Below are 25519 nucleotides of genomic sequence, written 5' to 3'. Positions count from 1 at the left end.
CCACAGAAGTGGGTCAGTGTGTGCACCAGGAAGCATGTGCAGGTGTGAAAGCCAGGCCTGCTGCCTCAGCCAGCAGCCCATGGGTGGGGTTTGCAAGCCACCTTCCCTGTCCACCGAGGCTGGGGACTGCCTGTCTGGGTGTCCTCTCTAGACACCAGCCACAGCTCTGTTCTCATCGGTGTCAGCCCAGCTGCTGCTTGACTCGAGCTCCACCGCCTGGCTGCCGTGCCGTCTGCAGCCTCCACCTGGGGAGGCTCTCCTCCCTGAAGAACCCCTGGCCTACGCCAGCCTCCTGTCATCTGCTAAGAGAGGATTGTGGGACTCTTTAGGGGAATGTCGTTGGCTTTGTTTTGTGTGTTTTCAAGGAAAGTCAGTGGCTTGATACATTAAAATGAAGGGTGAAAGTAAAACACACTACCGAAGTAATGGTGGCTCTCTATTCATTAGCAGAGTTTCCTTTAGACATTAAAGGTTAAATTAGCAACAGCTGCCAGCAAGCTTTCCTATGGAAGTGCCACTGTAGGAGATGCAGGAATAAAGAAATGGTGTTCCTCTATCGCTTTGACACATTACCATTTAAGGCCTGGGAAGATTTGTGGTTTTGCAAAGCAGGTTCTCTGGACAGGCTGCAAAGCATTTTCTAGCTGCACTTCTGTGAGCTGCTTTCGTGCTGAGTCTGTATTTCTCCTCCAGTCAGCCTCAGAGAGAGACCCTGAACAGGATCTCTAGAGCCTACCCTGTGCTGGAAGGCAGAGTCAGAGCAGGCACTAGATCTCTCTGTGTGGCCGTCTGGAAAGACAGGCTGTGCCGGCAACAGTGTCTGTCAGATACTGAGGGAAATAGCACTCACTGCTGTAAACACATTGAAAATAATACTCCAGCTCTAAAACAAACCCATTTTTCTTACTTTCCCCGGAATCAACTTAAAGCCAAATACAGTAAACTCATTCACAATTTTTTATATGCAGTTTTGACTCAAGTGAGGTTAAAAAAAAAGAATAACTTAATAAAAGAGGTTAAAAAAAGAATAACTTAATTAAAACCAATTTCAAAAACAATGTAAACTTCCACGTGCCCGTTGCACAACTGTTACATGGAGACTCTTGGTCAGTCCCACCTCATTGTCAGTTGTGTTGAACTGTCTGTGATTTGCTGTCCTTAATCTTCCATGTGCTTCATTGAAGTGAGAAAGTAAAAGCCTCAAATTTGTTAAAAGGTAGCAATTGGACCACCGACTGGGCAGAATGAGCCAGGTTCCTGAGCCCTGCCTAGGGAGCATTGGTGGCTAGCTGCGCCAGCCTCTCCCTGGAGCCATGCACCTGAGGTCCCAAGGCTATGGTGGTTGTTAGGAGAACATAGTTGGTGCTTTATCGTCTGTCCTTACTATTGCATTCATATCCTCTGCCTGCAGCTCAGCTGGGCCCACTAGGGCTATAGGGAAGAGAGAGGAGTGGGTAGGAGAGAAGGGTCTGGACACTGAGCCCCTGAATGAGGCAGTAAGTCAGGGTCCCTCGGATGGACAGGGAACGCACAGTGCAGGCCCAAACATTTCTGGAATCCTTCACTCAAGGCCACAGGGCAGGACAATCAGCTGTTGAAGTGGTGTTCGGTCAGCTTGAGGTTCTGAGGTTTAGTAAGAAGTACTAATTGAATTGCTAACCAGGTTAAATACTGTTTTTAAGAATTGCATGTTACAAGAAGTAGTAAATAAAGATCCGAAGAGCATAGAGCTTTTCAAAAAAAAAGAATTCAGATTTTGCTTTATTACGCTATAAAAGAAACAAAACAATGACTTATCAGAGGTAAAGCTATTCATAAGGGTCAGGTAAGGCAAGGGCCCCTCTGCACCAGCCCGGCCCAGAAGGCAGTGTGCACAGGAAGCCCTGTGTGATGGCTGCCGCATTGTGTGGTTCATGTAGACCCATTGGAGGGCCTCCAGCAGGAGCCCGTGCAGGCGGGCTCAGGGGAGGAAGCGTTTCAGAATTACTACAAAAATGTTCTTTGGGCTGGCTGTTGCCTGCAGCAGGTAAGAGGTTGCTAGGTTTCTAAATTGTTTTAAGTTTTCTTTTGTGCTGATCCCAGGGCTTAAACTCGGGGCCTGGGAGCTGTCCCTGAGATTATCTGCTCAAGGCCAGCACTCTTCCACTTGAACCCCAGATCCACTTCTGGCTTCATGGTGATTAGTAAGAGATAGGAGTCTCATGGACTTTCCTTTTCAGGCTGGCTTCAAACAAGACCTTCATGTCTCCGTCTCCTGAGTAGAATTACAGGCATAAGCCACCAGTTCCTGGATAGAATACACATTTTTTGTGTGCCAGTCCTGGGAACACAGGACATGGATGCTGTCTCAGAGCTTTTTTGCCCAAGGCTAGCAGTCTAGCCACAGCTCCACTTCTGGCTTTTTTGTTGCTTAATTGGAGATAAAATTTTCACAAACTTTCTTACCTGGGCTGACTGAACCATGCATGATACTCAGATCTTAGTCTCCTCAATAGGTAAAATTATAGGATTTGAGCCACCGCCACCAGCACTAGCACCTGACTAGAATATCTTTGTTGTTGTTGTTTTGTTTTGCCAGTCCTGTGGTTTGAATTCAGGGCCTAGTCACTATCCTTAGGTTCTCAAGGCTAGAGCTCTACCACTTGAGCCACAGCACCACTTCTGACTTTTTCTGTATATGTGGTACCGAGGAATCTAACTCGGCTCTTCCATGCTAAGCAAGCACTCTACCGCTAAGCCAAACTCCCAGCCAGAATATTTTTGTGAGTTGAAAATACTTTTGTATTTTAGTCAGATTTCACCATAAAACAATACAAGAAGTTGATATAGTACTAATAAATGTTAAGAAGGTAATGAAGAGATCAGAAACATAGCTCATCATTTCATGAGAAATTTTAAAATGTAGTGTCCTGTGCTTTTCTATAGTTCCTGAAAAACAAAGGAAGCGTTTCTGCATCGTCCTGCACCCTTCCTGGGCAGGCCTTCTTTACAGTGGGGACTGAGTTTGTTAGCTCTCTCTGGCTGGGAATTATAGTTTCTGTTTAGTTCTTAGTAAAAGGAACACTGCTCTGATTTCGTTTTTGTTTGTTTTTAAGTATGATTCCATCTTTTCCATGTGTGGAGCTTCATAGTTGAATGAACTAGGTCCGGGTTCAAATCTGCATATGGGGTGCCGTCACTTGGTAAATGTTGCTAGCAGATCTTACTCCTTCCTGATGTTTTTTATGGCTTCTCTTTCATGGTCATTCCACATCCTATGTTTGGAGGCTCTTGGGCTTTGCCATTTTTTGTTTCTTGTTCTCATTCTTGGCAGGCTTACTGTCCCCACTAGAGACTCGATTTCTCTGGCTTTGTGGACGTCACCCCAGGGTGAAGGAGAGCTGCTGAGTGTGAGGTGGAACGCCCCCTCAGGTGTGAGCCACCAGGTGTAACGTAGAGTGCCCCACAGTTGTGAGTGGATGCATAGGATTGCAGCATGATGGATGGTCCCATGTCACCAGCTAATGCTGGCTGCTGTGCCCAACTGCTGCAGCGCGGGGATAGCACCCCTTGGCTGCTCGTGCTCTGCGGCCCTGCAGGCAGGCAGTGTGCGTCACGTCTCTGTGAGCGCGGGCTCTGCCTCCCCACCCTGCTTCCCTCCTGCCTCCCAGCGCTTGTGGCAGGCCCATTAGTGCACACTTCATTCTTACCTGGGTCTCCCAGCAGAGGCCTCCATGTGTGCATTAGAAATGGAGGCGCCTCGCTTTCTTTTGTGAGCTGAGAAGTCCTTGAGTGTCTTCGTAGAGACCTTTTTGTGCTGGAAACTCCGTGTCTCACTTGCTCAGTGGTGCTTTCCCAGTGAGCAGTGCCCCAGAGTGGGGGACTCACAAGCCCCCCGCCTCCCAACAGAAAATGGATGGGACTAGAAACTACATACTTGCACAGCTCCACTTACAGCATACAGAAACAACCACAGCCTGCTGAAGCAGCCTCAGGCTACTCCCACCCGAGCAGTTGCATCAGTAAGTTTTGGCTGGTAGTGGAGTCACTGTCCTGTTGTCTGGGAAGCTGGACAGGTGTTAGGAATGGCAGCTCTCTCTCTGATACTTGCTGCCAAGCCCCAAAGTGGTTTGCATCGACTCTGTTGTCACTTGTGCCCAGTGCTGCTCTGAGCAGTGGTGACATCAATAGGCCAGCAGGCCTGGCGGGGTTCTGCTGGCTTCTTGTGAGGCAGACAGTAAACAGACCTGCAGCAGGAAATGCAGGGAGACCAAGCAGAATAAGGCCAAGGCTGCTGTGCAGGAGGAAGGCAGCACCCGGGGTCGGGGAGGGGCTTGCCTCACCTCACCTCAGGCAGGGAGCTCGTGGGCCTTCAGGCTGGGGTCTGCAGGTGGACAGAACTGGAGGTGGAGCCTCTGCTGAGCTCTCCACAGGGTGGCACACTGGAGAGCCCTGAGTGCGGCACATCTGAGGGGTGTGTTGAAAGGGCAGTTGTCCCAGCCTGCTGGGTAGAGGGGAGGGCCAGGGCAGAGGCCATACCTGGATGAGACAATGGTCCCCTATTAGCTATTTTCCCTCTTCCTAAGGCCTATTTGCTTGTTCTTGCCTCAGAGCCAGCCACTGGTAGAAAGCCACAGAGGAAAGGGTGACCCATTTTCCTCTTTTCAGGTGGTGATATGCTGGGAAGAGAGGCAGAGGCCCAGACAATGTGCTGGGTGGCAGCTGAGGTCACCACAAGTGGCAGGGGTGGCCTGGACCCTGGGGTTCAGAGATTGGGTGGCTTTTTGTACAAGGTAGACTTCATGTTCAGGTAAGGGCTTTGGTCTGGGGCCCCAGGCACACTTGCTCAGGAGTCTTGGTGACTTGTATTTGGCTCTGTGTGGGGTGAATTAAAAGAGCCCAGGTGGGGCTCCGCAGAGCCCTCCCAGGAGCAGGACTACATGGGAGGGCTGCCCACCACTCAGACACGTTCATGAGTGGGGAAGGGCAGTGGTCGTTCCAGCTCTGTCCTTTAAGTTACACTTTTCATCGGACCTCAAATCAGAACCAGGCTTCTAAAAGCATCAAATCCAGTGGACCAGAAGATTTCTCATCCATTGGATCTTCCAGGCACTTCCTGCCCGGGGTCATCAGGCAGGGGTGTGTATGGGGCACTTCCTGCCCGGGGTCATCAGGCAGGGGTGTGTATCGGGCACTTCCTGTCTGGGGTCATCAGGCAGGGGTGTGTATGGGGCACTTCCTGCCCGGGGTCATCAGGCAGGGGTGTGTATGGGGCACTTCCTGTCTGGGGTCATCAGGCAGGGGTGTGTATGGGGCATTTCCTGCCCGGGGTCATCAGGCAGGGGTGTGTATCGGGCACTTCCTGTCTGGGGTCATCAGGCAGGGGTGTGTATCGGGCACTTCCTGTCTGGGGTCATCAGGCAGGGGTGTGTATGGGGCACTTCCTGGCTGGGTCATCAGGCAGGGGTGTGTATCAGGGCACTTCCTGGCTGGGGTCATCAGGCAGGGGTGTGTATCGGGCACTTCCTGTCTGGGGTCATCAGGCAGGGGTGTGTATCAGGGCACTTCCTGGCTGGGGTCATCAGGCAGGGGTGTGTATGGAGCACTTCCTGGCTGGGGTCATCAAGCAGGGGTGTGTATGGGGCACTTCCTGCCCGAGTGTGTTCTGCTCAGTGGGAAGGAGTCTGGGCAGAAGGCCTTGCCTCTGTCTGTCTGTGACAGGAGACAGGCAGGACATGTCCTGTGTTTGTCCTGTGCTCGCCTCTTGGCAGAGCCTGTGCCCGCAGGAGCTGGGCTGCAGCGGTCACTGGACAGGTGTGCTGGGAGGGGTCCCTGTGCTGAGTAGGGCATTGAATCCCAGGGCCAGACCTTTATGCCCCTGCGCACATGCGCCTGTGTATGGGCACACCCCGCCAAAAGAGTCCTGCTCCTCGGCTGCAGGCATTCTCCTGGGCCTCTGCTCTCCAGCTCTCTCATGACTCATCCTCCCTTCGTTTCTAGAGCAGACTGCATGCGTTTGTAGCAGCCGTTCAGTGTTCTAATTCCCTAACTCATCCGTCTCTGTCATTTCTGAATCAGCCTGATTTTCCCTCTGCTCGTAGGTCACATTGCCATTTTCACATGTGTAGAAACGTTTCATTGGCTGCAGTACAGAGGGAGTGAGTTTTATGTGTTTGAGTGCTGGATTGAGTTGTATTTCTGTGTCAAATGTTGGGATTTTTCTGGCAGCAGTGACACTTCTGTACATCAGCATGAAGCCTGCTTTTCAATGAGTCTGGAGTAACCTGTATCAGGGATGCTGTAGCTAGGGGACTCCGGGAGTCTGATAAGAACCTTTCTCCCACAGTCCCGGCTGCACCTCTTTGGCTCCTAGAAGCCATCTGGGCCCAGCCCCACAGGCCTTTGCCAGTGCAGTATGAATAGACCCTCGGCCAAAGTTTCTGCCTGGCCAGAACCCCTTGGACATTAGCCACCTAGGCCATTCAGGGTCAAGTGGGACCAGACTGTCTCGCATCTAACTGCACCTGGTCAGGAAAAGAGGACAGGGCAGGGAGCTGCTGCCTGACTGGTTAGTCTGGACTCTTTCTTGAAGTTAGCTCTGGTGCTGTGGTCAGTGGGCCCACATAGAGGAGGCCGACCGCAGCCTGGTGTGTGTGAGGGGTGTTTTCCGTGGCTGGGCTTCTCTGAGTTAAGGTGGTGTGTCCCAGCTGCTCTGCGGTCATGAGCTGCTCTGTGTCCGCATTCGTCTGTCCACCAGGGCTCTATCCGTGTTGATGGGCTACGAGTCTTCATCTTTTGTGTTCCTCCCCACCTTCACGCTCCGCTTTGATGAGTCTGTGTGTGTGCGTGCGTGCGTGTGTGTGTGTGTGTGTGCGTGCGCGCGCGTGCGTGCATGTGCATGCGCATGGTTTCCCCCACTGCGCAGGGTGTGTAGTTTCCTCCATGGGGCACGGGGTGTGTTTGTGTGGTTTTCTATCTGCAACACAGGATATGTGTGGTTTCCTCCGTGCAGCATGGGATGTGTGACATGGTGTGTGTATGGTGTGTGTGGTTTGCCCTGTGTGGCACAGGGTGGATGTGGAGGGGGGTTCTGTGTGTGTGTGTGTGTGGTTTTCTTCCTGTGGTGGGTAGTTTTCTCCATGTGGCATGGTGCACACGTGTGTGTGTTCCTCCACGAGGCCCACCGTGGGCTAAATAAGGCAGGTGACATGAACGAGGCGGTGGACAAGGACTCAGGGTCTCTACCTGTGACAGACTAGGTGAGGCATGAGTCTGGCCAACAGAAGTATCTGCACCGGCAGGAGCGTGGGTAGATGAGAGTCAGTCCCGTCCGTGGGCCCCCTGTCCTGGGCAGCCTGGCCTGTGCTCCCCCCACGTCCACGTCTCCTGGGGGAGGGCAGGCAGGGCTGCCCCTTGCCCACACGTTGTGACCGTGTCCACCGTACACGTAGCTCTGACTCTCAGATCTGCACACCACTGAGTTGAGGGAAGTTTGGGGCTCTTCTGCAAAGGGGTGCACATCTGGTAGGGAGTTCCTTAGTTTTGCCCAGAGGGAAGACTGCAGGCCAGCCCTGCCCAGGCCCACCACCAGGCTGCCCTCCAGCCGGGGCTCCCGGGCCCACAGTGGCCAGTTCCAGCTTTCCAGAGTCAGGCGGAGTGGGGTCTGCAGCCCCAGCCCCGGGGCTGCTCTATGTCTGTAATTCCATTCTAGGCTGGCATAGTTGAAGAGCTTTGAGTTCTTGGGGGAAGCACCCTGTGTTACTACTGCACACTTGCAAGCACTTGCCTGTGGTGGGGCAGAGACTCCTCCCCTGATGCCCTCTGGGGCCAAGGCTCCTCCTCTGATGCCCTTGGGGACAGAGGCCCCTCCTGTGATGCCCTTGGGACAGAAGCTCCTCCCATGGTGGGGGGCAGGCCCTTCCCTCCCCTCCCTGGAAGAGTCTCTGCTCTTGAAGCCCTGGGCGGGGAGGGGCAAGTGTGGCAGAGAGACTTCTCTCTCGATGCCCTTGGGGCAGAGGCTCCTCTGTAATGGCCTCCCCTGTAAGCCTCCTTAGGGGTTTCTTGTGAGGAGGTGAGTTTGGGAAGTAGAGGGTTTGAAGGCGTGAGGCTTTTGTGTGTGTGTTTGTGGTGGTACTGGAGATCAAATCCAGGGCGAGACTTGCACACAGTAGGCCTACAAGAAGCAGCTCTGCTGCCGGCCTCCTCGTTTGTCTTTGTGACCCAGATAGGGTATCTTGACTGGGTGGGTGGGATGAAAGCTGGCAGCCTTGCTCTCACGACGTGTGCCCCCAGCCGCTGCCCCCTCCTCCTGGTCCTGACACCATCAGCCCTGGCCAGTGCTCCCCCGGGGCCGTCCCCAGCTCCCCTGGCAGATGCCTCTTCCCTCGGGGCTTTCTCCCTCCAGGGTCATGGTTGGGGTGTGGCAGTGAACTCCCAGGCCCTGAGTCTACACCTCCAGCTCTGCCCCGCACAGCCCCTGCCTCCTGGGTCTGGCTGTGACCTCAGTGAACCCTGGCTGGCTGGCTGTTCCCAGGGTCGCGAGGTCCTCCAGGTGCTGCTGCAGGCCGAGCAGTGCTGGGGGTGAGAATCTGGGCTTGCTGAGATTCCTGCTCTCTGGCAGAGGACCTGCCCAGAGCAGGTGCTTGCTCAGGTGATGGGGGGACGTGGAAGCTCTGCCCTCCCTCCCTAAGCAGCGTGCCAACACCATCCTTCCCGCAGCTGCCTGGCCACAAGTACGCACCTGGGTACAATGCCGACGTGGGTGACAAGTGGATCTGGCTGAAGTGACCGGTGCTTCTCCTGACGCCAGGGCCAGCGAGCCTCACTGCAAGGAGGGAGCAAATGCTGGAGAACTGGAGCCGGAGCCAGCTGGCAGAAGCCAGCCGCCCTGGGTGAAGCTGGTGGAATGAAAAGAATCAGCTTCCCTTTGAAAGGCTGCAGAACCCTATAGCTTTATTGTGGAAAATTCCCAGACGTGTTACTGGAAAAGAGAATTCTGCTGTGTCACAGGGCTGTGTGTGCTTTTCTCCCAACTTCAAGAAATAAAGTCTTCTCTGGAAATTCTGTGTCTCCATAAGGCCACCATGCCAGCACCATGCCTTGTGCTCACACCCTGTCCTGTCACCATACCCTGTGCACACGCCCTGTCCTGTCACCATACCCTGTGCACACGCCCTGTCCTGTCACCATGCCCTGTGCACATGCCCTGTCCTGCCACCATACCCTGTGCACACGCCCTGTCCTGTCACCATGCCCTGTGCACATGCCCTGTCCTGCCACCAAGCCTTGTCCTGCCACCAAGCCCTGTCCTGTCACCATGCCCTGTGCACACGCCCTGTCCTGTCACCATGCCCTGTGCCCAAGCCCTGTCCTGTCACCATGCCCTGTGCCCAAGCCCTGTCCTGTCACCATGCCCTGTGCCCAAGCCCTGTCCTGTCACCATGCCCTGTGCCCAAGCCCTGTCCTGTCACCATGCCCTGTGCACACGCCCTGTCCTGCCACCATGCCTTGTGCACAAGCCCTGTCCTGTCACCATGCCCTGAGCCCAAGCCCTGTCCTGCCACCAAGCCTTGTCCTGCCACCAAGCCCTGTCCTGTCACCATGCCCTGTGCCCAAGCCCTGTCCTGTCACCATGCCCTGAGCCCAAGCCCTGTCCTGTCACCATGCCCTGTGCCCAAGCCCTGTCCTGTCACCATGCCCTGAGCCCAAGCCCTGTCCTGTCACCATGCCCTGTGCCCAAGCCCTGTCCTGTCACCATGCCCTGAGCACACGCCCTGTCCTGCCACCATGCCCTGAGCCCAAGCCCTGTCCTGCCACCAAGCCTTGTCCTGCCACCAAGCCCTGTCCTGTCACCATGCCCTGTGCCCAAGCCCTGTCCTGTCACCATGCCCTGTGCCCAAGCCCTGTCCTGTCACCATGCCCTGTGCCCAAGCCCTGTCCTGTCACCATGCCCTGAGCCCAAGCCCTGTCCTGTCACCATGCCCTGTGCACACGCCTGTCCTGTCGCCATGCCAACACCACACCTTGTGCTCGTGTCCTGTCCTGTTGCCATGCCAATGCTATGCCTGTGCACATTTCCCCCCATGTCACGGTGCCCAAACACTACCCTGTGCACAGGCCATCGTGTTACCATGCCCAGACCTTGCACACCTGGCCTCCATCTTCTTGCACAGTTCTGCATCAGGGCTCCAGAAGGCACAGGGAAGCCAGGGAGCAGTGCTGCGCCGAAGGCGGGGCCATCACCATGACCCGGGGGTGAGGGTCTTGAGGGAGCCCAGTCCCGGGCGTCTGGGAACGGGCCGTGCACACAGCTCCCAGGGGAGGAAGGCTATCGGTGCTGAGCTCCACAGGCCCAGATCCAGAAAAGTGGTGGATGATGGAGGGGGATCTACCAGGAAGAAGTCCTGAGGTCCCTCCCTTGAGTACGTGAGGGCCGGGCCAGCTGGCCATGGAGGAGCAGAGGCCAGGTCGCCCTCCTTCCATGGGGGCCGGGACAACCTGGCCCAGAGGGTGGCAGCCAGGGTAACCTTCCATTAGCACACGACACACATCAGCCCCGAGGGGCTGTGCCCAACAAACAACACGGGGCCAGGAGCCATTGTCGGGGGACCTGGCTAGTGTGTCCTTCAGAAAATGATGGGCACTGCATGAAGGACTGGGTTCAAGAAAGAGGCCAAATCCTGCACAGTGACAGAACTGTGCAGATGGGACAGAGGGAGGGAGGGAGGATTTGGACTGAGGGTTCTGGAGGTGACGATGGGGAGTGGAGGGAGGGTCCCGGAGGTGACGATGGGGAGTGGAGGGAGGGTCCCGGAGGTGACGATGGGGAGTGGAGGGAGGGTCCCGGAGGTGACGATGGGGAGTGGAGGGAGGGTCCCGGAGGTGACGATGGGGAGTGGAGGGAGGGTCCCGGAGGTGACGATGGGGAGTGGAGGGAGGGTCCCGGAGGTGACGATGGGGAGTGGAGGGAGGGTTCTGGAGCTGATGATGGGGAGTGGAGGGAGGATCCCGGAGGTGATGATGGGGAGTGGAGGGAGGGTTCTGGAGCTGATGATCGTGAGTGGAGGGAGGGTTCTGGAGCTGATGATGGGGAGTGGAGGGAGGGTCCTGGAGGTGATGATGGGGAGTGGAGGGAGGGTCCTGGAGGTGATGATGGGGAGTGGAGGGAGGGTTCTGGGAGAGGATGATGGGGAGTGAAGGGAGGGTTGTGGGAGGTGATGATCGGGGGTGTGGGGGAGGGTCCTGGAGGTGATGATGGGGAGTGGAGGGAGGGTTCTGGAAGTGATGATGGGGAGTGGAGGGAGGGTCCCGGAGGTGATGATGGGGAGTGGAGGGAGGGTCCTGGAGGTGATGATGGGGAGAGGAGGGAGGGTTGTGGAGGTGATGATCGGGGGTGTGGGGGAGGGTCCGGCTTTTCTCTTCGTATGTGGTGGGGAGGAATTGAACCCGGGTCTTGGAGCATGCTAGCCAAGCCCTCTACCAGCAGGCCGCCACGCCCGGCCTGTCCCCCATTTCTGTTCTCGTTGGTCCTGCCTCCTTTTGGAATTGGTTAGCATTTCTTTCCAGGGTGGGGAATTTCCTTTAGAGATTTGCTAAGAGCTTTTGCTGGCAAAAAATCCTTTCATTTAGCTGCCTGGGAGCAGCTCTGCATGTGTGCTTCTCCCCGAGGGGTTTTCTCCACTCACTGCATGTGGGATGGCCGACGTCTGTGGAACATGCTGCCCTTCACCATGACGTGTGAGGCGCCGCCTGCGATTTACAGCACTGCTTCTCTCTAAGAATGTCCACTCTCACCAGGAAGACTTGCACCGACTGCATCAGAGGCTCCAGTGAGCTGGGGGCGTGCACAGGTGTTCCCAGAGCCTTGTCCCTGTCACTGCACAACTGCTTCTTCCCGAAACCCAGTGTAGCCTTGGAGAAAGTTAGGAGACTCAACTTTGGCAAACACAGCTTCTACTTAGGAAGACCTTCTGGTTCCAGTTTACAGCTGAGGAGAAAGTCCCCAGGTGGCTGCCCACACAGCCTTCAGAGTTTTTCTCTCGTTTCAGACTCCAGGCCGCAGCTCAGGTGCCAGCCCAGGCCTCAGCATGGCCTCACCCTCCCAGAAGTTTCCAGGCTCAGGCCACAGGCACAGGCACATGGCACAGCGTGGCTGGCCTCTCCAGAGGTGTGGCTCCACATGCCGCCTCTTCCTGACTCAGGGAGAGCCTGCCCTGCAGAGGTGGGGATTAGCAAAACAGCAACAGGCGGTGCAGGGGTGAGGCTGGCAGTGCAGAGCTCCGTGGCCCTGCCAGGCAGAGCAGGGCAGAGCTGGGACTTGCGCTCCTCATTTCCTAACCCCACCCCCACCCCGTGCAAGGCCTTTCCCACGGGCTGGACTTTCCGAGAGCACCCAGCCCTCTGTGCTGTTCTGCACTCCTGGAGTGAGTGGACAGGGCGGGCTCTGCGCTGGGCAGATGTCCTGGCTGCCCTGCACAGCTTCTCTGCTGATGGTTGACCACCAAGGCCAGCAAGGCTGTCCCCGTCTGCCTGATTTCAGGGCAGGCTCTCCCTGAGTCAGGAACTCTTCCTCCTCCCTCTCCTCCTCCTTCTCCTCCCCTCCTCCTCTTCCCCTCCTCCTCCTCCTCCTCCTCCCCTCCTCCTCCCCTCCTCCTCCTCCTCCTTCTCCTCCTCTCCCTCCTCCTCCCCCTCCTCCTCCAGGGCCAGTCTTTCTTTCCCAGGGCCTGGTTGGGAACGGGCAGCTGCCGCCTGACAAGGAGCCATCTGCGGAGGCGAGCCAGCTCGGAGCAGGACAATGGGGAAGGAAATGGCAGGAAATGGGAAGACGGGCAGGATCCGGGACCCATTTTCCAAACGGAACATGCACATAATAGGTGTCATTTACATTCTCTTCCTTATAAAATGCTTCCAGATCATCTCTTTCCTTTTCTAAACGAACAGAAGCCACAGGGAGCCCAGGCCAGGAGGGCAGAGCCTGTGGCCCGTGGCTGTGCTGCAGAGGGCATGGTGTGGGCCAGCCTGACAACGCCACTGTCCTGCCTGGTCACCCTGCAAGGGTCAGCAGGGTCCCCTGCTCTGGGCTGGAGGTGCACAGCGCACGCAGGCCTCGGCAGCTGGGTCAGGGCGTGACCACGGGTGACGGGGGCACCCGTCTGGCCTCCATTCCTGCAGCCCGACTCCAGGGAGCTGTGTGGAGGGAGTGCATGGACCCTGGCAGCCCGAATGTCGTGCGGTGAAGCCCATGAGCTGCCAGGTGGAGGCCACCCCCCCCCGCCCCCGCCCCACCCATGGCTGGAGCGGAGCAGGGCAAGCGAGGATTAAGTGTGGTGTTGGTGTGTCAGGGCCCTCTGACCCCGGGGTGGGGGGGGGCGGCTGGAGGGGTGGGGGGGCTGCTGACACTGCAGCAGGTGCAGCCAGCCAGGGCCTGCTCAGCATCAAGCGGTGCTGGAAGCAGAATGACCGCAAGGGCCCAACACCCCCAAAATGGAGGCTCCTGCTTCCTCACAGGGGCGGGCCTTGAAGGCAGCTGTCTGTCACTGAGCACCAGGGTGCCCTGGCCTGGTTGGGCTCCAGGGCCTTCAGCTCTGGGAGCAGAGTGCCAGAACTCACTTGGGATTAAGAAAGCAGCTTTTGAGCCTGAGCCTAGGACATCTAGACTGCAAGCTCTTCCTTCAAGGCCGGGGCTGTGACCCCAGGGCGGTGAGCAGGCTCCCACTGGGGCCCTCAGAAAACCCACCCACCCCCACTCATGGCCCACCGGCAGTGAGCTCAGACGATTCTCCTACCCCAGCTTGGCTGCAAAGTCTCAGCAGGGCTCAGGCAGATATGAAACAGAAGGACTGGGTGGGCACACAGCCCCTGCTGGCCTGAGACCCCCTGAAGCCATCCTCTGGGCACCCTCAGTGCTGGGCCCTGCCCTGAGACTGGCTAGGGGACAGGTGAGGGTGAGGGTGAGAGCCGCTTCTACCTGGACGCCATCAAAGGCTCCCCACAGCCCCAGCTGTAGTCCCAGCTACTCAGGAGGCTGAGATGCGAGGTCAGAGATTCTTATCTCCAGTTAACCACCCCAAAGCCAGAGGGGAGCAGTGGTTCAAATGGTCAAGTCCAGCCCTGAGCAGAAAAGCTCAAGGACAGCCCCCAGGTCCTGAGCTCAAGCCCCAAGACAGACGGACAGACAAATGCACGCATGCACACACGCACGCACGCACACCATAGGAGAAGCAGGTCAGTAGGAGGACAGCATCTCTGCTCTGCAGTCACGTCACTGTAAGGACTGCTTGCTTCAGTGCCATTGCTAAAAAGTAACCAATAACACAGGTGCTTTTAAGACTCCAGTAAACATTTAACAAAGCAATAGTCACCATTTCCCCTCTGTGTTGTTGGTTGCTTTGTTTTGCTTGATCAGTTTAAGCTGTATTTAGTCACATCCAGTCTACCTCTATTTCAAACCTGTACGTCACTATGGGTTGTGTGTGCCTATTAACTTTTCTGTCACTTTAAGAAAAAGAAAATAATGGCAAACACCTTATTTTTTTCCTTTTCCCTAAAGCGTTGAGGGAAGAATTGGCTCATCTCAAATAGTTTTTACTTTTTCCATAAAAATAAAATTTCTCTTGAATTTGTTATTAAATAGATACTAGCATATTTGGGTACTTAAACACATATATTTACATCTTCAAGCAAGAACATTAAAATGTGGCTTTCTTGCTGAAAGTGTGTTCATACTGCTTTAAGCAAAGGAAACAAGGGGAATAACACCGAGAAAATGATTTTATGCCAAAGCCTTCATGCATGGATTACAGAATTCAAATGTTTTCATTAACGACCCTGTAACTGGATGCTAAAAAGATAATTCGGCATTGAAAACAGAATTTCTCATAAATTAAAAGGAAAATTCTTTAAGCAAATGTTTTCCTTTAATTTATGAAGAATTGTATTTATATATAAATTTATATGCACAGAAATATGCCATGGATATGCCAAAAATATACACACATATATTCTTGCTAAAATACAACCCATTTTTTAAAATTTGTAAAAAAAAGAACATAAATGGATGAACTTTCCACCCAGATTTAACCACCTCTGTGGCTAAATCTGCAGCTTTATGCTGAAATGCATGCCCAGCATGCACAGAGCCCTGGGGTCTGCACAAAAAAAAAATTCAATGTAAAAACAAAACAAAATAAAATTCAGCATAAAAAATAAAATTCGGGGGCCAGGAGTTTGGCGTAGTGGTAGAGTGCTTGCCTAGCATGCACAAAGACCCGGGTTCAATTCCTCAGTACCGCATACATAGAAAAAGCCAGAAGTGGTGCTGTGGCTCAAGTGGTAGAGCTCTAGCCTTGAGAAAGTCCAAGGACAGCGCTCAGGCCCTGAGCTCAAGCCCAGGACTGGCAAAAAAATAAAATAAAATTCGGCCAGGCGATGGTGGCTCCCGCCTGTAATCCTAGCTACTCAGGAGGCTGAGATCTGAGGATTGTGGTTCAAAGCCAGCCCAGGAACAATCTTAACTCCAAGTAAAATGCCAGAAGTGGTGCTGTGGCTCAAGTGAGCTAGCCTTGGGCACAAAGAGGCTCAGGGACACAGTGCTCGGGCCCCAGGGTCAAGCCTCATATCTGATTCATAAGCAAATTTCCTTCAAGCCTGAAGCACAGGTGGCACCCGAGTCTGACTGAAGATGAGTGGGGCCTCCACCTGACTGACTAGAGATGTGGCTGTTTGCAGTGGGAAACATCCCCATGCCCACATCGCTGACTGCTCTCTCTCTCCCCTGCCCACCTCGGTTCCCAGCCCCGGGCCTGCTGGTCAGCCAGGCCCAGGCTCTGACTCCTCCCGGACTTGGGGTTTGCCCAGCAGAGCCCAGTGGGGCTGTGTGACGGGCTTCCCCGCTGTGGGCTGCAGCTGTGTTAGAACCAGAGGCAACTGGCCTCGAGGGCTGAGGTGTCAGGAAAGCGGACATTAAAGGGCCCACGTCGGCCAGGGTGGACTGGGAGTGTTTCTGTGGAGGCGATTTTATTTTTCTCTGAATGTTTTTGGAGACCGTGGCTCTGGGGTTTCGCAGAGAATCTTTAAGGCCAGAGGCCAGGCCTGGTGGCTGGGGTGACGGTGGGGCCAGGTCTCAGAAATCCTGCAGCACCGGGCCCCTGGACTGAGGGGGACCTGCTCAAGGGGGCGGGACACAGCCCCATAGATGGCATGGGTTCTGTGGGACTGGGGAACCAGGGAGGGAGGAGCAGAGTCGGGAGGGAGGGAGGCAGATAGGGGTTTGGCTGTGCACCCTACCCCAGTACAACCCCAGGGATTCACCAGTGTGTCCATGCACCAGCCAGCCCTGGAGCTCAGCAGGAGGGAGGGAGGGAGGGAGGGAGGGAGGCACAGCCTGGTGGCCTCTCAGCCCCCGCCTCCCTCTCCTGAGCCCTCTGCACCAGTCTTTCTCAGCTTTGCCTGTGGCACCCACATGCCAACCCACGGGAGGGGGGGCTCCACAGTCTGCTGACTGCTCACTCTGCCCCACTCCCTCCCAGCACCATCACCTTGGGCACACGTCCTTGCCCAGTGTGGTGTGCTGGAGTCTTGCATGGAGTCTTGCAAACCCAGTCTGAGACAGCAACAGAGTCCCTGGGAAACCGAGGCCTGGGGCTCACAGTGTGTATGAGGTCTGCTCCCCACACAAGAACCCTTGGGTCATGGCGCCAGCAACCAGGACCCTCGCCCCACTGGACTCCTTCACCCCTCCTCCCCACCCCCTCACCCCTTCCCCAAACCTTCACCTCAGCTCCCTTATCCCGACCCCCACCTGCCCACACTAGCAGACCCTCTGGCTGGAAGTGAAGGCTCAGAAGGAGAGAGCAGGGGTCCCCAGGCTCTGCCTGCAGGCTGGCTGTGGGGGGGGGGGCTGTGCACGTGAGGGTGCACGGGAGTCTAACTGTCACTCCTGCAAGCTATAAATAGTCGAGTTGTAATTTCAGTGTTTCTACACACGAATGTCACGCTCTTATATTTGCCTTTAAAAGTGACATTGCATAATGTAAAGATGAAAGGTAAAAATCCACGCTAGGAATGGATTATTTAACTTTTCTTTACTTAGTAAAGGTATTAAATAGCAAATAAAAATTACCATGTTCAAAGTGGAGAGAGGCCGAGAGGCTGCGGAATGCAGGTTTCTCATTTCTGCAATGAATTGGTGGTGATTCTTCCCGCCTCTGGAACGAGTCCACGTCCGTTCTGCCCGCGCAGCCCCCAGGTCACCACCCGCTGGGGCTCTGAGGCCCCTCCCTCCCCTCCCCCATGCCTCTATTGCCATCTACTCCTGCTTGCTTGAGATCTGTGCTGTGACCAGGTGAGCGGAGGGACGTGAGGAGACGTGGCCAGGCTGTGGCCATGATGGAAGGTGGGGCTGGAGTGCAGAGGTGAGGCAGGGCTCTCTTTTGGGCACAGCCAGCCTGGCATGTGGGGAGAAGACATGGCACACGCGTGAGGTCTGGTTCCGGTTCCGGTGGCTGGCGGCACCACAGGGCCAGGCGTCTGGGAGGTGTGGAGGTGGGCTGGTGTCCGGAGGCACTTCCGTGGTCAGCTTCCGCCAGGGCACCTGGGCTGGTGGCTAGTGGTCAGGAAGAGAGGAGACGGTGGTGTGGGGACGCGAGGGGAGGAAGGGGGGTCCTGGAGGAAGAGCCATCAGGCACAGCAAGTGGCAGGAGCTCAGGGCCTCAGCAGCTGGCGCCCAGGGAGGGGCGCTACGGCCGGAGGCCCCCCGAGTGCATCTGAAACGTGGTCCCCAGCACACCGCAGTGGAGGACCTGGGACACGGCCTTGTCCCCCAGACCAGGGCGTCTGCAGCACAGCCCTTGCTCACTGCCTTCCAAGGGACCAAGGCTGACAAGGCCAGGCGAGCTCAGCTGGCGACGTCGGGGTGTCCCTCTGCCCCACTCTCCCCATCCGTCACCACCCACCAGTCTGAGCCCGGCCTGGGCCACAGCCTGCAGGTATCTGCTTGGTCGATCCGTGTGGGCAGGGGGACCCAGATTTCAGGAGACCCGCGCTGGGCTTGGCTCTGGCCAGCACTTGGCCATCCGTGGAGGGAGTGCCCCGTGGAAGACGACTGATGCGGACAAACCAGCCCCGGTGGTGCACGCGGGCCTCTGCCTGACGACTGCACGTGCTTCCTCTGGCCAGAGCCCAGCCAGCAACACGAGGTGGAAGCCATCCCCGAAAAACGTTGAGCATGGAAGGAAAATGTTCAACCTACTAAACTCCGCCTCCTCCCGCGTCTGCAGACTGTAGACCAGAAACCAGAGCGGGGGCGGGGGAGTGGACTTGAGCACATAAACTCACAAGAAACCTGCTGGCCGAGAGGACGGGGGTCCAGCTCGGACCCTGACCCAGGGTCCCCGGGGTCTCGGGAGAGGAGGAGGGCTCTGCCGCTTCAGGTCCCCCGGGTCCAAACAGGAGGGGCAGCAGCACCCTGGGTCCCACACTCCTGGGCTCCCAGTGCCAGCGGTGGTTAATGTCCGAGCCTTAGTTTTGCAAACACATGCACTCCTGCCATTACAGATGCCACAGAGATGTCCTGCTCTGGGCACAGAGAGGCTGTGGGGGGTCCTGGAAGAGGTCTCGGGCCGCTCTCTGGGTCCATCACCCAAGGGCCCGCTGGCTCCAGCGTTTCTGAACTGTGGGCCTGCTCGCGTCTGCGGGCTGCCATGTCTGGTCGTTCGGTGAGTATCTGGGCCACAGGGACAAAACAAATAGATGTCCAATACATTCAATATATGTCCAATCAAATATAGAAATGAGATATTGCCAGGGGTTCACACCTGCAATCATAGCTACTCGGAAGACTGACACCTGAGGATTGCAGTTTGAAACCAGCCTGCACAAAAGTCCATGAGACTCTAATCTCCAAATTAACCAGCAGAAAGCCAGAGTGGAGCTTTGGTTCAAGTGGCAAGGTGCCATCCTTAAGCAAAAAAGCTAAAGGACAGGGCCCAGACCCTGAGTTTAAACATAGTTCCCAAGCAGTAGGAGAGAGGGGTGGGGAGGAAGGAAGGAAGGAAAGAAGGAAGGAAAAAGAAGAAGAAACATTGAGCTTAAGACACAGTGCCTGCCTAGCAAGTGTAAGGTCCTGAGTTTGAACCCCAATGCTGCTAAAACAAACAGCATTTCTAGAAATTCAAGCTGTGACCTTTAGTGTTAAAGTCATAAACAGTTTTAAAATCATAATCCTAATAATCCTAATGAGTCTCCTTTTGTGATATAGGGTGACCACTTGCACATTTATAAAACCAAAAGAGAAAAGAAATCCAATTTATTTTAGAAGACAAAATTCTAGCTGTGTTTCTGGTTTTTGTTTTTAAATTCCCCCAGAGAATTTATTCACCATAGCAAAGATATTTTAACTGTGCTACTTATAACTAGAATAAGGCACTAGCAACTAACACATTAGCGTTATCCAAATATCTGCAGTTATACCGTGTTGTTCAGGAATTATAGAAGCGATTTCCTGAGTCGCAGAAAAAAAAAGCACTTAATAGCTATTCAACTGGAAAAAATAAAACCAAACAAGCAGACATGAAAGTGAGTGGGGAAGGAGGCTTGCAGGGGTTCTGCAATGCAGAGTGGGGTCACAGGGAGGTGCTGCCCGGGTCTGCTGGGCTGGGGAGGCAAAGCCGGCGCCCTCCGCCCCTGGGTGGGAAGCGCTGGGCCTGGGCCTGGACGCTGGGGCACCTGACCCTGTGGGAACTCGGCTCGAGGTGGCTGGAGCTGCAGCCGTCACCATCAGCACAGGGCCCACTTGTGACGGGTGCCCCGTCCTAGCAGGGATGTCTGTCTAGTCTGGGTCGACACCTCAGACCCAGCACCCAGATCACCCGGACCCCAGGACCCCAGGGCTTCAGGACCCCAGGACCTGTGCCTGCTTGGGGCTTCTGTTCCTCAGGGTCTGACCACACACACAATGCCACGGTCATACGAAGGGATGGAGACTGAAATCCTCCCTGCAGGGTGCAGCCAGGGCCTCCTCTCCCACCTCTCTCGTGCTTCCAGGGTCTACCAGCCCACGGGGCTGTGGAAAGCGCCCAGGCCCCTCGTTCTCTTCTTCTTCCACGCCTTCTTCCTTCTCCAGCCCACATGGGCCTTGGCCCAGCCTCCTGTGGAGGGAGCGGGATTGCCGCTGTCCATGGCACGGGCGTCTTCCTTGTTGTGGGCTGGGGGGGGGGGCGGGCATGACATTTCCCAGGGGACGGTGGCTTCCCTGACAGGACGGTGACAATGCTTTGCCAGCTCAGTGTTTCTCATGTGAGAAGCCAATCTGTCATCTTCAGCACTAGCTAATTAATTAATTCTTCTTTCTGATTCAGTTACACGAATTGTCAGTTGCACTGATCAGCCATCCACAAGGCCTGTTTCTAACAAATGCATCGCCTCCCCAGGCTCTGCCCCCAGCTCCTCAGAGGGGTCTGTGCTTCACCTGTCATGGAGTGATGGAGCTGGTGTGCGGCCCTCCTCTCCCCTCCTCGTCCCCCTCCCCTCCCTCTTTCTCTCCCTTGCCCTCCCCTTCCCCTCTCCTCCTGGAGCACCAGAGGCGGCCCCTCAGAGGAGCCCGTGAGGCGCCCGCTGTCGGCTCTTGATTTGTCCTCTCCAGCGTCTTGACAGACCGGGCCTCTGAGGACACACCAGCCGTCAGTAAAACATGTTTTAACCATTGACAATTAGCGTCTTCGTGTCTATTCCAAGGATGGAGTCGGCAGCTGCCAGCTCAGGCCAAGCTCAGCGAAAGTCAAACTCACCGAGTGTCCACAGCCCTGCAGCCCAGCCTCCTCCAGCCACACCCCAGAGAGCAGAGGGCGTGGACACCGCTGACCACGCCGAGCCCCAAGACACTGTGTGGTCCTTGGTCCCCAGCTCCCCCGGCCACGATGGAACAGGTGCAACGGTGGGCCCAGGGGCTCCGTGGCCAGCCAGGACCCCTTCACCGACCCCTGCCCTGTGCCTGACATCCCAGCCCCACTCCACTCACCCCGCCACAGCACTGACCTGGCAACTGCTCTGCTGCTCTGGATTCACCATCACAAAAGAAGCCTGGCGCTACCTCTGTCTACTGATTTCCACTTCTTCAGGTCACGGTGAGAGCATCGGCTTCTGTCAGTCCAGGAGCAGCTCCTTCTGTCAGTCAGTTCTGGAGTACCTCCTTTTGTCAGTCAGTCCTGGAGCTCCACCTTCTGTCAGTCAGTCCTGGAGCTCCACCTTCTGTCAGTCAGTCCTGGAACACCACCTTCTGTTAGTCAGTCCTGGAGCCTCACCTTCTGTCAGTCAGTCCTGGAGCTCCACCTTCTGTCAGTCAGTCCTGGAGCTCCACCATCTGTCAGTCAGTCCTGGAGCTCCACCTTCTGTCAGTCAGTCCTGCAGCACCGCCTATCTGTTAGTCAATATTGGAGCACCACGTTGTCAGTCAGTCTTGGAGCCCCACCTTCTGTCAGTCAGTCCTAGAGCACTGCCTTCTGTCAGTCAGTCCTGGAGTACCACCTTCTGTCAGTCAGTCCTGGAGCCCCACCTTCTGTCAGTCAGTCCTAGAGCTCCACCTCTGTGGTCCACCCTGGAGCACCACCTTCTGTTAGTCATTCCTGGAGCACCACCATCTGTCAGTCAGTCCTGCAGCACCGCCTTCTGTTAGTCAATATTGGAGCACCACGTTGTCAGTCAGTCCTGGAGCCCCACCTTCTGTCAGTCAGTCCTGGAGCCTCACCTTCTGTCAGTCAGTCCTAAAGCTCCACCTCTGTCAGTCCACCCTGGAGCACCACCTTCTGTTAGTCATTCCTGAAGCACCACTATCTGTCAGGCAGTCCTGCAGCACCGCCTTCTGTTAGTCAATATTGGAGCACCACGTTGTCAGTCAGTCCTGGAGCTCCACCTTCTGTCAGTCAGTCCTGGAGCTCCACCTTCTGTCAGTCAGTCCTGGAACACCACCTTCTGTCAGTCAGTCCTGGAGCCTCACCTTTTGTCAGTCAGTCCTGGAGCCTCACCTTCTGTCAGTCAGTCCTGGAGTACCTCCTTCTGTCAGTCAGTCCTGGAGCTCCACCATCTGTCAGTCAGTCCTGGAGCTCCACCTTCTGTCAATCAGTTCTGGAGCTCCACCTTCTGTTAGTCAGTCCTGCAGCACCGACTATCTGTTAGTCAATATTGGAGCACCACGTTGTCAGTCAATCCTGGAGCCCCACCTTCTGTCAGTCAGTCCTAGAGCACTGCCTTCTGTCAGTCAGTCCTAGAGCACTGCCTTCTGTCTGTCAGTCCTGGAGTACCACCTTCTGTCAGTCAGTCCTAGAGCACTGCCTTCTGTCAGTCAGTCCTGGAGTACCACCTTCTGTCAGTCAGTCCTAGAGCACTGCCTTCTGTGAGTCAGTCCTGGAGCACATCCTTCTGTCAGTCAGTCCTGGAGCTCCACCTTCTGTCAGTCAGTCCTGGAGCACCTCCTTCTGTCAGTCAGTCCTGGAGCACCTCCTTCTGTCAGTCAGTCCTGGAGTACCTCCTTCTGTCAGTCAGTCCTGGAGCACCTCCTTCTGTCAGTCAGTCCTGGAGTACCTCCTTCTGTCAGTCAGTCCTGGAGTACCACCTTCTGTCAGTCAGTCCTGGAGCTCCACCTTCTGTCAGTCAGTCCTGGAGCACCGCCTTCTGTCAGTCAGTCCTGGAGCACCGCCTTCTGTCAGTCAGTCCTAGAGCACTGCCTTCTGTCAATCAGTCCTGGAGTACCTCCTTCTGTCAGTCAGTCCTGGAGTACCACCTTCTGTCAGTCAGTCCTGGAGCCCCACCTTCTGTCAGTCAGTCCTGGAGCCCCACCTTCTGTCAGTGAGTCCTAGAGCTCCACCTCTGTCAGTCCACCCTGGAGCACCACCTTCTGTTAGTCATTCCTGGAGCACCACCATCTGTCAGTCAGTCCTGCAGCACTGCCTTCTGTTAGTCAATATTGGAGCACCACGTTGTCAGTCAGTCCAGGAGCCCCACCTTCTGTCAGTCAGTCCTGGAGCCCCACCTTCTGTCAGTCAGTCCTAGAGTTCCACCTCTGTCAGTCCACCCTGGAGCACCACCTTCTGTTAGTCATTCCTGGAGCACCACCATCTGTCAGTCAGTCCTGCAGCACTGCCTTCTGTTAGTCAATATTGGAGCACCACGTTGTCAGTCAGTCCAGGAGCACGACCATCTGTCAGTCAGTCCTGGAGTTCCACCTTCTGTCAGTCAGTCCTGGAGCACCACCTTCTGTCAGTCAGTCCTGGAGCTCCACCTTCTGTCAGTCAGTCCTGGAGTACCTCCTTCTGTCAGTCAGTCCTGGAGCTCCACCATCTGTCAGTCAGTCCTGGAGCTCCACCTTCTGTCAGTCAGTCCTGGAGCTCCACCTTCTGTCAGTCAGTCCTGGAGCTCCACCTTCTGTCAGTCAGTCCTGGAGCACCTCCTTCTGTCAGTCACTCCTGGAGTACCTCCTTTTGTCAATCAGTCCTGGAGCTCCACCTTCTGTCAGTCAGTCCTGGAGCTCCACCTTCTTTCAGTGAGTCCTGGAGCTCCACCTTCTGTCCGTGAGTCCTGGAGCTCCACCTTCTGTCAGTCAGTCCTGGAGCTCCACCATCTGTCAGTCAGTCCTGGAGCTCCGCCTTCTGTCAGTCAGTCCTGGAGTATCTCCTTCTGTCAGTCAGTCCTGGAGTACCTCCTTCTGTGAGTCAGTCCTGGAGTACCTCCTTCTGTCAGTCAGTCCTGGAGCACCTCCTTCTGTCAATCAGTGCTGGAGCTCCACCTTCTGTCAGGCAGTCCTGCAGCACCGCCTATTTGTTAGTCAATATTGGAGCACCACGTTGTCAGTCAGTCCTGGAGCCCCACCTTCTGTCAGTCAGTCCTAGAGCACTGCCTTCTGTCAGTCAGTCCTGGAGTACCTCCTTCTGTGAGTCAGTCCTGGAGTACCTCCTTCTGTGAGTCAGTCCTGGAGCACATCCTTCTGTCAGTCAGTCCTGGAGTACCTCCTTCTGTCAATCAGTCCTGGAGCACCTCCTTCTGTCAATCAGTCCTGGAGCTCCACCTTTTGTCAGTCAGTTCTGCAGCACCGCCTATCTGTTAGTCAATATTGCAGCACCACGTTGTCAGTCAGTCCTGGAGCCCCACCTTCTGTCAGTCAGTCCTGGAGTACCTCCTTCTGACAGTCAGTCCTGGATTACCACCTTCTGTCAGTCAGTCCTGGAGCTCCACCTTCTGTCAGTCAGTCCTGGAGCTCCACCTTCTGTCAGTCAGTCCTGCAGCACCGCCTATCTGTTAGTCAATATTGGAGCACCACGTTGTCAGTCAGTCCTGGAGCCCCACCTTCTGTCAGTCAGTCCTGGAGTACCACCTTCTGTCAGTCAGTCCTAGAGCACTGCATTCTGTCAGTCAGTCCTGGATTACCACCTTCTGTCAGTCAGTCCTAGAGCACTGCCTTCTGTGAGTCAGTCCAGGAGCTCCACCTTCTGTCAGTCAGTCCTGGAGTACCTCCTTCTGTCAGTCAGTCCTGGAGCACCTCCTTCTGTCAATCAGTCCTGGAGCTCCACCTTTTGTCAGTCAGTCCTGCAGCACCGCCTATCTGTTAGTCAATATTGCAGCACCACGTTGTCAGTCAGTCCTGGAGCCCCACCTTCTGTCAGTCAGTCCTAGAGCACTGCCTTCTGTCAGTCAGTCCTGGAGTACCTCCTTCTGTGAGTCAGTCCTGGAGTACCTCCTTGTGTCAGTCAGTCCTGGAGTACCTCCTTCTGTCAGTCAGTCCTGGAGCACCTCCTTCTGTCAGTCAGTCCTGGAGTACCTCCTTCTGTCAGTCAGTCCTGGAGCTCCACCATCTGTCAGTCAGTCCTGGAGCTCCACCTTCTGTCAGTCAGTGCTGGAGCTCCACCTTCTGTCAGTCAGTCCTGCAGCACCGCCTATCTGTTAGTCAATATTGGAGCACCACGTTGTCAGTCAGTCCTGGAGTACCACCTTCTGTCAGTCAGTCCTAGAGCACTGCCTTCTGTCAGTCAGTCCTGGAGTACCACCTTCTGTCAGTCAGTCCTAGAGCACTGCCTTCTGTCAGTCAGTCCTGGAGTACCACCTTCTGTCAGTCAGTCCTGGAGCACTGCCTTCTGTCAGTCAGTCCTGGATTACCACCTTCTGTCAGTCAGTCCTAGAGCACTGCCTTCTGTGAGTCAGTCCAGGAGCTCCACCTTCTGTCAGTCAGTCCTGGAGTACCTCCTTCTGTCAGTCAGTCCTGGAGCACCTCCTTCTGTCAATCAGTCCTGGAGTCCCACCTTCTGTCAGTCAGTCCTAGAGCACTGCCTTCTGTCAGTCAGTCCTGGAGTACCACCTTCTGTCAGTCAGTCCTGGAGCACTGCCTTCTGTCAGTCAGTCCTGGATTACCACCTTCTGTCAGTCAGTCCTAGAGCACTGCCTTCTGTGAGTCAGTCCAGGAGCTCCACCTTCTGTCAGTCAGTCCTGGAGTACCTCCTTCTGTCAGTCAGTCCTGGAGTACCTCCTTCTGTCAGTCAGTCCTGGAGTACCACCTTCTGTC

The 25519-nt window shown here is 55.6% G+C and overlaps 1 protein-coding gene across 1 annotated transcript in view; it reads left to right on the top strand.

Annotated features, from left to right (window-relative positions):
* Window positions 1-9039, top strand: part of Ndufa10 (NADH:ubiquinone oxidoreductase subunit A10) — a 34058-nt gene extending 25019 nt beyond the window's left edge. The window contains exon 10 of the mRNA XM_090355169.1: window positions 8698-9039. Coding sequence (XP_090211295.1) covers window positions 8698-8766 — 69 coding nt within the window. The 3' untranslated portion in view covers window positions 8767-9039. The remainder of the gene's footprint in view (window positions 1-8697) is intronic.
* The last annotated feature ends 16480 nt before the right edge of the window (window positions 9040-25519 follow it).

This window comes from Megascapheus bottae, chromosome 21, assembly GCF_031878675.1.
Source record: "Megascapheus bottae isolate mThoBot1 chromosome 21, mThoBot2.hap1, whole genome shotgun sequence".
Classification (NCBI taxonomy): domain Eukaryota; kingdom Metazoa; phylum Chordata; class Mammalia; order Rodentia; family Geomyidae; genus Megascapheus; species Megascapheus bottae.
The sequence above is the reverse complement of the archived record's forward strand: the minus strand, read 5'-3'. Positions and strand labels throughout refer to the sequence as shown.